Source organism: Canis aureus, chromosome 10 (genome assembly GCF_053574225.1).
Source record: "Canis aureus isolate CA01 chromosome 10, VMU_Caureus_v.1.0, whole genome shotgun sequence".
Classification (NCBI taxonomy): Eukaryota; Metazoa; Chordata; class Mammalia; order Carnivora; family Canidae; genus Canis; species Canis aureus.
This window is the reverse complement of record NC_135620.1, coordinates 28,947,598-28,961,272: the sequence shown is the minus strand read 5'-3', so window position 1 is coordinate 28,961,272 and position 13,675 is coordinate 28,947,598. Positions and strand designations below refer to the sequence as shown.

The window sequence follows — 13,675 nt, the reverse complement described above, 5'->3', positions numbered from 1 at the left end:
ATTTTTTTGATATTTGTATTTTCAGTAAATTGATAGCTGTATCCAGAGTAGAGGTTGAAAACCCTGCTCCACTGCCTGTTTTTTAAATAAAGTTTTACTGCAATATAGCTACACCTAACTCACTTATGTATTCTCTATGGTTGGTTTTGTGCTACAATGGCAGAGTTGAGTAGTTGTGACAGTGGAGACCATTTGGCTGTCAAAGGTTAAAACTACTATCTGGCCCTTTTTGCCAATCCTTGCATTTAGAAATGTTTCATCAAATCCAGGTTCATGTTTTGGTGATTTATACGTCTATTCTATTAGGAAGCACCCAGTTTATTTAGTTGTCTTTTCCTATGATGACAGCAGCTATCTATACTCAATGCTAAGATTAATTCACCGGGGTTTAAAGTGTTGATGTTCTAGTTCTAGCATTCCTTTCTCATTTATTTGCTAAAATTCCATAAAGGAAACTTGACCCCATCAATTATTTGGTGACTCAGTGATACATCATATAAAAAATATGGATTAAGTGCTTTCTTTGGCAACTTTAATAAACAGCCTCTAAATAAAAAATATGGATTAAGTGCTTTCTTTGGCAACTTTAATAAACAGCCTCCTATATAGGTGACCAATGAGTTTCTTCTATATTACTAAGAATTCACATACATACTTGAGGTGCTTCAATCCAACATAGTTCTCTTCTTTGTTGATGTTCCAACCATCTTTGACCAATAGGAACTTCCAGTGGACTCCCAATCTTTCTAACAACTTAGCAGCCTGTGGGTTTCCATGTTATCCCTAAGACAAGATGTGCCAAGTTCATCTTGCACATTTTCTGTCTCTACCCTGGAGTCCTATCTATAAGGAAGCCCAGTTTCTTTTGGGTGGAAATAATATTTCAAAATACTTCAGGCACTAGAAAAACTTAGTGCAACTGGGCTGATCACTTTGAGGTGGACAGAGCTACAAAATTTAAACATATACAGGAACATATGTACAAAATACTTCATGAGTTCACACAAATATTTTGTTCAAATTCAGGACCAAAGGGCAAATATACGTTTTAAAAAACAATGTCTCTGTTTCTCCTTTCTCCCCCAATTAGAAAAAAGTAGTTATCAAAGACACTAGGAATGTCTAAATTAGAATGCTACAAATACTTCTTTGCCTTATCCTACATTACACACAGGACATTCTTACCAGTTGTCATGATTACTTAAAACAGTTTTAAATTCTCTTGTGTATTTCTGCCATCTTACAGTTGTATCTATGATGTCAGATCATATAATCCTTACATACTGTACTTTCTCCTTTATATACCTCCTTTAGTCCTAACTTCTAAATGTAAAAATATTTTTTAATGTTTGTCACTACTCTTTTTTTTTTTTTTTTTGTCACTACTCTTTAGGTCAAATTTTCTTCAATTATCTTGATGGCCTGAAGCTAATTCTCTAGAACATTCCCCAGGAAGTGTCCATGAGAACAGCTCCCCTAGTTCTCCCAAGTTAATGATGAGGTCTCCAGCCTTTATTCTGAAGTTTAGCTACACTTAAAATCCTTGGTTCATCAGTTTAGCTACACTTAAAATCCTTGGTTCATCTTTTCTCGACTCATGCATGTCTTTCTGGGAGACTCTCCTTAGAAGGAATGAGGATTAACATCCTTACTTTTTTTTTTCCCTTTTCTTCTAACTTAATATAATTTTAAAAAGACGCTGATGTCAAATTACATATCTCTTGAACCCCCTAGAGGGTATAATTTCACTTAGCTCTACTAGTTCACAGCTACCAAGTTCCATAGAACTCACTTTTTTTAATTGTTATTTTTTTGAGAAGTATTCAAAACCATAGTAGCTAAAATCTAATCTGACAAAAAAGCAAGTAAGTAGTTGTCTGGGGCCAATGGTAGTGGTGAAATCCAACGAAACCCGAAGGAACTTCCCGAGATGATGAAAATGTTATCTTGATTGTAGTGGTGATATGGCTATATACACTTGCCAATATTCACTTAAAATATTACATATTGCTTCATGTAAATTATGCCTCAAATTATTTTTTTTAAAAAAGGTACTATGGAAGCTTACTTTTTGAAATCTCCTAGCTCTATTCCCCTTCCCTATTTTTAACTAAATCTTTTTTCTTTTGTCTTCATTGTCCCTATTCTAGTCAATTTGGATTGCATTTCCAGTAGTTTTTCTGTATGGGGCTTTGTCCTGAATAGTTTTAGCTAGATTATTTTGAGAGCTCGCTGGACTCTAATCCTTTCAAAATCTTACTGCACACTGCTTGTACTCATCTAAACTGGTCTGCATACCCCTTTTAGCTTTAGTCTTTGCTGTCACATAACGAGTCATCCTAAAACTAGCAGCTTAAGACAAAAATTACCTCATAGTTTCTGTGAATTGGGTATTTGGGAGTAGCACAGCTGGGTAGTTCTCACTCAAGATCTTGCAAAGTTTCAGTCACGCTGTTGACCAGAGTTGCGATATCTAGATCTAATGGCTTAAATAGGGCAAGACCACCAGGATGTATGAATCCTCACAACACGGCAGCTGGCTTCCCCAAAAGAAATGATCTGGGAGAGCCCAAAATGGAAGCTTCAATGTTTTTATAACTGAATCTTGGAAGTGGTAAACCAACACTTCTGCCATATTCTACTGGTCACAAGAATAACCCTAAAGAAAGATGTGGGAGGGTACGGTGTGAATATTTGAAGTAGGAATCACTGGGGGTCATCTTGAGAGATGGCTACCATAGTTGCTCTTCTCAAAACCGTTTGCTCAACTAGTTTTATTATTTCAGAGTTCTTGGGTCCAGCATATATCCTATAGTTACCCTTTCCTACCTCTTGCACAGGTACTGATACCACATTGGTCTTGTAGTTTTCAGCTAATTATCCCACCAGCTATTTTGATGTTCGTAGGGGATACTATAAATATCCTGAATGGTTAAAGATGTTGCCCATGAGGTTTGGATTAGATATTTTAGTTGCCCTATATGTTTGCACAGGGACATTCAGGGAGATTAAAAACCTATGCTGTTGTCATCTACCTGGAATTCCATCTATCCTTGTAATATTAACTTGTGTGACTTCATATTTTAAGGAGTCTTTTGTATAAACAGCATATGAGTTTTGTTTTTGTTTTAATCCTGTTGATTTTTGTGTTTACCAGTAATATCTAGCTCACATTTAGTTAATATAAATGGCTGACATTTGGGTTTATTTCTACTCTTTTGCTACGTTTTCTATTTTACCTACCCTTTTGTTTCTTTTACTCTTCTTAACTGCCTGCTTTTTGATTAGTCCATTTCACCCTATTAATTTAATAGCTTAATATTTACATAATTTTAATGACTAAAATTTTATTTTAATAATTTTATTAATATATTTTAATTTAGTGGTTCTTAGAGAATATACCATGTAAATAAACCCTAGAAATCAATCTAAGTTTAATTTCACTACTTCCTTGATGTCAGAATTTCATAGCTTCATTTTTCAACCCCCATCTTTTGCATGGTTGTCATGCATTTTATTCTACACAAACTTTACTACTGTTGTGAATAGTCTTGTCTGTACTTACTCATATAGTTATCCTTCCTCTGTTCTTTCATTCCTTCCTGTATTTCCATGTTTCTATCTGAGATCACCTTCCTTCTGTCTACAGAACTCTTGAGTATTTTAGGGCAAGTCTGTTGGTACTGAATTCTTAGGTATGGTTTGATTACCAAAAAATGAAGCCAAGATACAAATTTCTAATGAAAACAGGTAACATCTCTGAGTTTTTTTTAGCAGTGTTCCAGATGCTGTTCCATTGTGTTCTATAGCTTATATTATTTCTAATAAAAACAAAAGGAACATGAGCTGAGTTTTCAGCAGCATTACTGCAATATGCCGCTGTGTTTTCTTTGTATTTATCCTGCTTAGGGTTCACAGGACTTCAATCTGGGCTAAAAGCTAGAAATTTCAAAAGTAGGATGATTTTCAAATATCGTTTCACCCTTCTCTTCTTCAGGAACTACAAATAGATGTAATGTGTATCTTTCACCAGGTCCCATACGTTCAACAGTTTTTTCTGTTGTTTCTCCTAGTTTTTTCCAGGTTTCACAATTTGGATATTTTTCACTGACTTGCCTTTGAGTTCACTACTATCTTCTGTTAAGCCAATTTAATGAAGTCTTACTTTCAGATATCGTATTTTTTAGTTCTAGAGTGATTTCACAGATTCCATGTGATTACAGATTCCAATTCTCAGTTGAAATTCATCTTCTCATCTATTTTCTGGAGCATATTAATCATAATTATTCTAAAACCCCTGTCTGGTAACTTGGGTTATCAAGATTTTTTTTTTTTAAAGGATTTTATTTGAGAGAGAGAGAAAGCACAAGTGGGCAGAGGGAGAGGGAGAAACAGACTCCTTGCTGAGCAGGGAACCTGACTCTGAGCCTCAATCCCAGGACCCTGGGATCATGACCTGAGCAGAAGGCAGATGCTTGATGACTGAGCCACCCAGGTGCCCCAAGATAAGCTTCATTTTTATTGTTGGTTTTTCTTCTAGTTTTTGATTATGTAGACCTGTCGTCTTTTGGAAGCATGTTTTTGGCTTCATGGCAGGATGAATATAAAGAAAACACAATGGCATATTGCGAATAATGCTGCTGAAAAACAATAAAAACAAAGAGAATATGAACTAAGTTTTCACCAGAAACAATGTAAACTAGAATACAATGGAACAGCATCTGAAAACACAAAAAATTCTTTAGAAATACATTTCTAATGAAAACAGTTTGCAAAAAAAAAAAAAAAAAAAAGAAGCAGCAGCAGCAGCAGCCAAGATAAAGATGTTACCAAACCAAACTTAAAATTCAATATTATAAATATAAAACATTCAGATGTTTCTATGCCATAGGAGGGAGCAATCTTCCTTCTGCTGGGGAGATAATATGGTGTTTCAACATCTTAATCAGCAACCACGCTGAGGCAAGGCTTGTTTACAGTCTTGGTAAGGCTTAGTCTACACATCCACAGTTTTCAACTAAGAGCCTTTTTTGTATACTCTGTGGGACCATTCCAACCACCAGTGATCCCAAAATCCATGTTTGCTTTCTAAGACTGCCGAAAATTCCACTATCCTGTTTACCTAAATTTTTAGCCTCCCTGCTCAGCAAAATGCCAGTATTCAGCAAAAGTCATGTGAAGAAAACAGGTCATCCCAATTAACTGCCCAAAGCTCTGATTTCTGTCTCTACCATGCCCCTAGTTGCTTTAAACTACATCTGCTCTGCATCCATTACTAGCAAAGTTCCCAGGGCAAAAAGCAACTATAAAAACCAACTAACTGCCTTCTAAAGTTCTTTCCATTCCAGAGTCCTAGGCCCTGTAGTTCCCCTTGCCTCTCTGTTGCCTTCAAACAGATGATAATGATATTCAATCTGGATCTTCTGTAAAAATGCTAATCACTGCCAGCTATTCCATTCTACCGGGAAACACAAACCTTCCATGTACTTCATTAGGTGCTTCAATAAATATCAAAAAAAGTTTCAAAACTAGAATCACTTATTCACTTATTCACCTATCATTTTAGTTGAATGATTACCACATCCATTTCCTTTGCACAAAGCTGATGAAGCCCTAAGTCAAACACAAAAAAAATTTCCTTCAAGAAATACTATGAATCTAATAAACTGACAATTGTAAAATGCATTATTTTATGTACTACCAAAAAAGAAACTGGCCTGCAATGGGGTAGTCTAAGAAGAACTCCCAAAGTTGGTACTCTAAATGGAAGCCAACGATAATTTTATGAAATTATAAGAAAGAAAGAAGTTTGGAATGAGGGGTCTAAGAAGGACCTCCAAATAAAGCTAGAATACTATATGGCTCTTGCTCTTCTCACAGTTTAAGATAAGTAAATAAACTACCTTCCTGGTAGAGATAGAAAATAAACAGGTCAAAACAAATACCCTCCCCCCCCATGTCTATTTCAATGTTATCACTGGGTACAAGGAGAAAAAGTATCCCAAAAATTGAACTACAAGTTTTGCAGATATGAATTCATACTACCTGTGTGGTCTAAGGAAGCTCAAGCAGAGAATTTTAAGTTAGATGGTACTTGAGGGGCCTAGCAGAAGCAAACTCAAATCTCTGAAAGAACCCAACCTCAGGTGGCTCAGGGCATGATCCTAGGATGGAGTCCTGCATTGGGCTCCCCATAGAGAGCCTGCTTCTCCCTCTGTGCCTCTCATAAATAATTAAAATCTTAAAAAACAAAACCAAAAACCTAACCTCAGTTCAATAGTAATTTTAAGATACATTTTGACATGTTAAAAAACAAAAACCAAAACACAAAATCTATCTCAGATTCTGTGAAACACTCTATTTACTGAATACTCATTATAACTAGTGCCTAGAACAGGGCCTGGCACACAACAGCTAACAAAAATCAGGGCATTAACATTTCAGTGGTATAACAGGCAGAATTATGGGTGCCAGAAATGTCTATGTCCTAAGTACAGAAACATGCGAATATTATGTTACACAGCAGAAGGGACTTTGTAGACATGATTAAGTTAATGACCTTGAGGGATGCCTGGGTGGCTCAGTGGTTGAGCATCTGCCTTTAGCTCAGGGCATGATCCCAGGTCCCAGGATCGAGTCCCACACTGGGCTCCCTGCAGAGTCTGCTTCTCTCTCATGAATAAATACATCTTAAAAAAAAAAAGTTAATGACCTTGAAATAGGATTATGCATGTAGACCCAAGATAATTATAAGGGAACTTAAAAAGTAGGAGAGTCAGATATGTAATGTTAAAAAGGGAGGAAGTGGGCCATGGGCCAAGGAATTGGGGTATGGCCTCTAAAATCTGAAAAAGTCCAGGAAACAGATTCTCCTTTTGAGTCCCCAAAAAGTAACATCTCTTCTGACACTTTTAGCCTAGCGAAATTCGCACAAGACCTCTGACTTACAAAACTATAAAATGATAAGTACTACTGTTTAAACCACTAAGTTTGTGGTAATTTATTGCAGCAAGAATAGGAAACACTACAAGTAGGCTAAGAGAGACCAATGTTAGGTGATAATCAATGCCATAAAGAAGAAAAAAAAAAAAGAGTTAAGGAGACAATTCAAGGAATCTATGCTTGGTATGTGCATATATTATTTTATACATCAAGAAAGATGTTTTTTAAAGTGATGTCTGAACAAAGTACTGAGACAAGAGAGAGCAAACCAAATGAGTATCTATGCAGAGAACAAACAGAGAGATGCAAAGGCTCTGAAGCAGACACAAGCTTATATACGTGATTAGGTATCACACGGCAGCCAGTCTGGTTAAAATACAGTGAGCTTTGATTTATAACTTGATAATGGACATCAGAATTGTGCTGTATAAGAATGTTAAAAATATCACTAAAGAGATTTGATGATAAACGAGTATAGATAAAATTTAGTAAATAAAACCTTATAAAAAAAGGACACTGAAAATAAAGTACATCTATAGTTTTAGTTTAAGCTTTAAATTATTTTCTTGTTAAGGTGTACATGTGAATTATTTTCTTGTTAAGGAATTCAAATTCTTATAAATATCTAAACTAGTCTAACTTCATATGGTATTAAATGCAATATGCATCACAATAGTAACTGAACAAAGCATTCTGAAAAATGGATTTCAACTCCAAATTTTTGTTCTGAATTTTCCTCAAAGCTAAAATAGAAACAGAAAATAATACTAAATAGAATTTGATCACTAGACAGCTTAAGCATATTCAGTTTTTGGTACTCACAAATTAAAAATAGAAATGAGCATGAACTTTAACTCCAAGTTCCCTTATCAAATATCCGAGGCAGATTAAAAACCATGTCCTGTATTTACTTCTTACTTTGCACTTTCAATATAGTAGAGAATGTATCAAAGCTGAAGGTTAGTTATCTGTAAAAGCCTAATAAAACTTGTTAGCCTCTGATGGGGCAGATTAAAAAGGCACAAACTAAACTCAGGAATAAAAAAGAGAACATCACAATAAAGACTGCACATTAAAAGATGAAGTTAAATAAACTTATGACAATAAATAAAATTTAGGTAAAATCAAGTTCCTAAAAAATAAAGCTTATTTTAAGAAACAGATCCTTTGAATCGCCCTGTCATCATTACAGAAATTAAATCAATCATAAAAATCCTTCCCACAGGGCAGCCCGGGTGGCTCATCGGTTTAACGCCACCTTCAGCCCAGGGCGTGATCCTGGAGACCGGGGATGGAGTCCCACGTCCGCCTCCCTGTGTGGAGCCTGCTTCTCCCTCTGCCTGGGTCTCTGCCTCTCTCTCTCTCTCTCATGAATAAATAAATAAAATCTTAAAAAAAAAAAAAAAAAAAAAGAATCCTTCCCACAAGAAAACAGCCCAAGAGCGCTTTTACTGTGTAGCTCTACCAGTTAAGAGGACACAAAACCTCACCATAAGAGACAGAATATTCATTCTATTTTAATTATTTTTAAAAATCCGAGTAATTTGTGAAGGACAGCTAGATAGGAAAACTAACATGCAAATTTAACTCATTAACACAAATGCAAAAACCCCACAGGAAATTCTGTCAAAGCAAATCAGGACAGTATATCCCCAAAATGCCCATGTCAAATACTATAGTTATTGGTGAAATTTTGAAGTTTATTTCTTAGAGATAAAGGAGAAACATCTTTCAACAATGTACTAAAGGGCAGCTGGTAAATAAAAATCAAAAGAAAAGACAAAAATGTTGCAGTTAAAAGATGATTATAAAAATTCCAAAAAAGAACTACATGTAAATTAAAACTAGTAAATCTAGTAAGACTACTAGATCCAAGATCAAAGGTTACTTATATGGGCACCTGGGTGGCTCAGTTGGTTGGGTAACTGCCTTGGGCTCAGGTTGTGATGATGGGGTACTGGGATTGAGCCCACAGTCAGGTTCCCTGATTAGCAGGGAGTCTCCTCCTCTTTCTCACTCTGCCCCACCCTTCTCATGCAGAGAGCAAATAAATAAAATATTTAAAAACAAATCAATAAACACAAAGGTTACTTATATATGAGTAACAGAAACAACAAGAAGAAAAATAGTATTTATAGGAACAAATAGTATCTAAAGTAAAGATAACAGAGTCATAAGATCAGATCTCTGGTGAGTATTAAATAAAATTCTACCATATAATTGCCATCACTCTATTTTGAACCTACAGAAACATTTTATACAGTTCAAGCTAATAAAAATATGATAAAAATACATTAAAGACCTAAATAAATGGAGAAAAAAAGCACATTCCTGGATTAGAGTCATCACAATACGTATTAAATTCCCAATGGTTTTTATATTTAAATTACCATGATGACTTGGAAAGTTCAAATAAAAGCACACAGACCTAAGAAAACAGAACTACTGAAGACCAAGGAACGAAGCCCTGTTCTGTCATTATCATTAAAACGTGGAACCGCTATTAGGATACACAAAATAGACCAGTGGTACAGAAGAGAAATCAGATAGATGCATCATATATACATACTTGATATGAAGTGATATTAAAGACCAGTGAAGGAAAAATGGGCTTTTTAGTAAGTGATGCTAGGAAAAATAATTATCCATACATATCAAGGTAAGTCAACTCCTTACCTCAAAACCTACTTCAAATGGATTAAAGACCTACCAAAGAAAGGCAAAACCAAAAGCTTTTTAAAATACTAATGGAGTATACTTAATGCATTTTGGGTAGGAAAGTTTGTTCCCAGCCCACTCCATGTTTTACTGAGATATAACTGGCATATGCTGTGCGAGTTTAAGGTGTACAACATAATGATAGGATAGATGTATACACTGACAAATGATTACCACAAAAAGTTAACTTCCATCACCTGAGATAGTTATAATTTCTTTTTGTAATGAGAACTTTTAAGACCTAATCTTAGCAAATACGTAATATAGCTAACTATAGTCACCATGCTGTACATTATGTCCCTGGAACTGTAAGTTTGTGCCTTTTGACCACCTTCATCCATTTCCCCCACCTCCTACCCAAACTCCAAAAGGTTTAAGTCACAGAATGCAGAAGCATCAGGTGGAATAGTCTGATAAACTACTTAAAATTAAGACTATTATTCAAAACATGAGAAAAAGCTTAAAAGTGAATTTTTTCTCTACACATAACTGAAATGGTCAAGTCTCCACAATCAGAACTCCTAAAAAAAAAAAAAAAAGTCAGTAATACAGACTAACAAAACATTAATGTCTGGAACAGGGTCCTTTACAAAAGATATCTAAATTGCCAATAAACATAAGGCTATCAATCTCATTAGTTGTCAAGGAAATGCAAATCAAAACCATAATGATATACTATTTTATTATACAGCCCCCCTGCCTAGCAAAAATTTAAGTCTGACAAAATTAAGTGTGAGGAGAATGCAGAGCAATTGGACCTCTAATATTGCTGTAGATGTGTAATCTGATACAGCCACTTAAATATTTGGGTCACGTCTATTCAAGTCAAAGATGGACAGGTTCTACAACCCAGCAATTCTACTTCTAGGCAAGATACACTCTACAAAAACTAATGCACATAAGCACCAGAACACAGTAGGATGTTACAACAGCACAGTTTGTAACAACCCCAAACTATCAACAGCAGAATACATTTAGACCTTCATTCTGATTATTTACCCACTCTTTCCAGTAAAGACAAAATATTTCTAATTATGAAAAAAAAATCCTATCCATAGCCACATGCCACACTTGCTCCTTTTTAGCTCTTATGTTCCTAACATTTGCTTCATCTCAGATTTGTTATACTATATCCCTTATGTTTAACATATATTCCATATTATCTGATCCAATTATATATCTATCCAATATATACTATATATAACATAATAATCCTGTTAATCAGAATGTGACAAGAATGTGAGTGTGGCTGCTTCATATATATATATATATATATATATATATATATATATATATATATATATATATACACACACACACACACCCACACACCTGCCAGAGTAATTCTAGAATCGCTAATGCTCCACAAAAATGTACTAAGAATTCATTCCAAAAAAAAAAAAAAAGCAAAGCACAAAATACATATACGACATTGTTTGAATATTATAAGAACTAGAAACAGTTTAACAGACTTTAAAAAAATTAGTGATTACTCATCCAATAAACTCTATTCAAAAGAACTAGACATAAAAAAAAAAAAAAAAGAACTAGACATAGATAGTGGTAATTTTTTCCTATGAGTAAAAAAGTACCTGTGAAACAATGCACAGTACACTCCGTCACTTGAGGGAAACACCAAAATATTTCTTAAAGAATTAATGATGGAAACAGTGAAGCAGTTTGGCATTTGGGTAACATTTTACATTTTGAATTCTCTTTATTAAGCTTGTTAAATTCTGTAAACTGAAGAAAATTACTATGAAGGAAAATTTCAGCTAGTCTTACAAGTACAGCAGAGAGCTGGTAAGGTTGATATTCACTATTTCACCAACATAGATTTTCATACAACCACAGCTATTGAATGCTTTTGTATATTACCTTTAAGAATCCTGTGAGGTAAACAAGGATTTCTCAAATATTCAATTATTTCCATGATGCTTTCAAATAATATCTCCAGCCTTAAAGTAGTGATGGACATTTAAGGGACATTCCCAATAAAAAAGAAAAAAAATCTCAATTTATATTAAAAGGTTCTCTTTTAGTATATAAATTTCTAACTTTCATATTTTTTTCCTAAAGAACATTTGTGTAATACCTAAAAATTATATTCACTGATTACTTCAGTAGCTAAAGGGCATAGTGTAAGTAATCTTACCCTAAGATAATATTCACACGAAGTTCTTTTTTGGTCCTTGAGATTGTCTTCAATGCAGTAATTTCTGCATCAAACCAAAATCCTCTATTACCAGGATTTTCTACAGAGTAATTAACCATTACCACATCACCGACATTTAGTTCATTCCATTTCAAATTGGTTCTAGCTCGTGGTCGAAGATCTTTGACATTTATTTCTACAGTACCACTTTCTGGATATCTGAGGAAAGAAAAAGAGAAGAATCAGAGAATGCTGTTTATGATTACTACCAAAGACTAGAAGTATACACAACATATATTTTTTCATGATTTTAACTGCCAAAATAAACAGTTCTTGCTAACATTTTAGTAAGACATTCTTTGCCAGCTTGAGGGGTACAGGCTGGGGTAGGTAAAAAAACACAAGCTCTTCTGCTCCATCTTCTTAACCTAAGCTTAAAAATTACTTTAACAGGACTAGACACTGAACTGTTCTTGAACTTGGGAGTCAGTTCACAGTGATCAGCTGTTTGTTTTACATATAATAAAAACATGAACTTAGTACATTTCAGTATGTTTCAATAGCCTCCATTTTTCCAGGAGGCGGCAAAATTCTAGTTCTTACATGTAGCCTAGTAATGCCCCCCCCCCCCAAAAAAATGGAACCATGTGAAATAATTCTAGCAGGATCTTGACTCTGTGCTTCTTTAAGCTTAACTTAAACTGAAACCTCATCTGAACCCAAACCTTTAGAAGTTTCCTGAATTTTAGGCCTAACTTCTGGTATCAACAAGCCAAAGACAGCAATATAACAGTCCACATTGGATCCTAAAAAATTAAGACCGGTCACCTTTATGTATTGCTTGGTAGTAGGGGAACAAAGAGGAGTAGGAGTAGTGTCTGGTTCCTACTCTTGGAAAGCTCAATCTGTTGGGGTAGGCCAAACTACTATAATGGTGTTTCTTAAGGTATGGGCCCCAGACCAGCAATTAACATCACCTAGGAAGATGTTACAAATGCAAACTCTTGGGCTCCACTTTGGATCTAATGAGTCAGATAATCTGGGAATAAGACCCAACAACTGATTTTCATAAATCCTGTCAGTAATTGAAAAGCACATTCAAGTTTGATAAACCTAGTGTGAATAAGTATCATATCCTAGTGTGACAGTATTAAGGTAGAAACTAAGAGAAAAGACCATTAACCCTTAACTGAGAGGCCTGCTCAAAATGTAAGTGGGCCCGAAGTCGGAAGCAGCTCTAATAGGAAAGCCTTGGCCCTTCTGAAGAAACCAAGTACTATGCAGCAAGTCTAGGACTCTCACAGTATACCCAACTCATTTAGAGTAAATGGGTATAAATTCTGGGTGGGATCTTTAGTTAATCACCCAATTTACCGAAGTCTCTTCATATTTTAGCTTATTGAAAAAAATCTCAGGATTAGCAAAGGATGTCAGAGTGGATCTTGTCCATTTGCCTTCTTAGTGCCATAATTCCCTTTTACAAGCTTTCCAAATAAGCATGTAACCTCTGCTTGGACAGTGATAAGAGAGCAGTTTTAATCCTAAGAAACGCCATTCTATCTTCATAAATACTCTGACATAGCAAAGAGAAGATACTTGACACTGGATCAAGCTTTGGAAGCTTGGAACATAAGCTTTGGAACTCATTTTATGCCTAAGTTCCATGAAGAAATCTACACTCTGTCCACAAAAGACCTAATACTGGACAGTCTAAATGCCCCTGCCACCCTCAATATTTTTAAAGATTTATTTATTCATGACAGAGAGGGGTGGGGGGGCAGGCAGAGACACAGGCAGAGGGAGAAGCAGGCTCCATGAAGGAGGCCTGATGTGGGACTCGATCCCGGGTCTCCAGGATCA

General features: G+C 35.2%; 1 protein-coding gene across 3 annotated transcripts in view; it reads right to left on the bottom strand.

Moving 5' to 3' along the window:
• The window catches only part of UHRF2 (ubiquitin like with PHD and ring finger domains 2), a 77,009-nt gene that overhangs the window by 29,733 nt on the left and 33,601 nt on the right, over window positions 1-13,675 (bottom strand). For all 3 annotated transcript variants that reach the window (XM_077911903.1, XM_077911904.1, XM_077911902.1), the window contains one exon: window positions 11,816-12,034. In XM_077911903.1, the coding sequence (XP_077768029.1) occupies window positions 11,816-12,034 (219 nt within the window). The remainder of the gene's footprint in view (window positions 1-11,815; window positions 12,035-13,675) is intronic.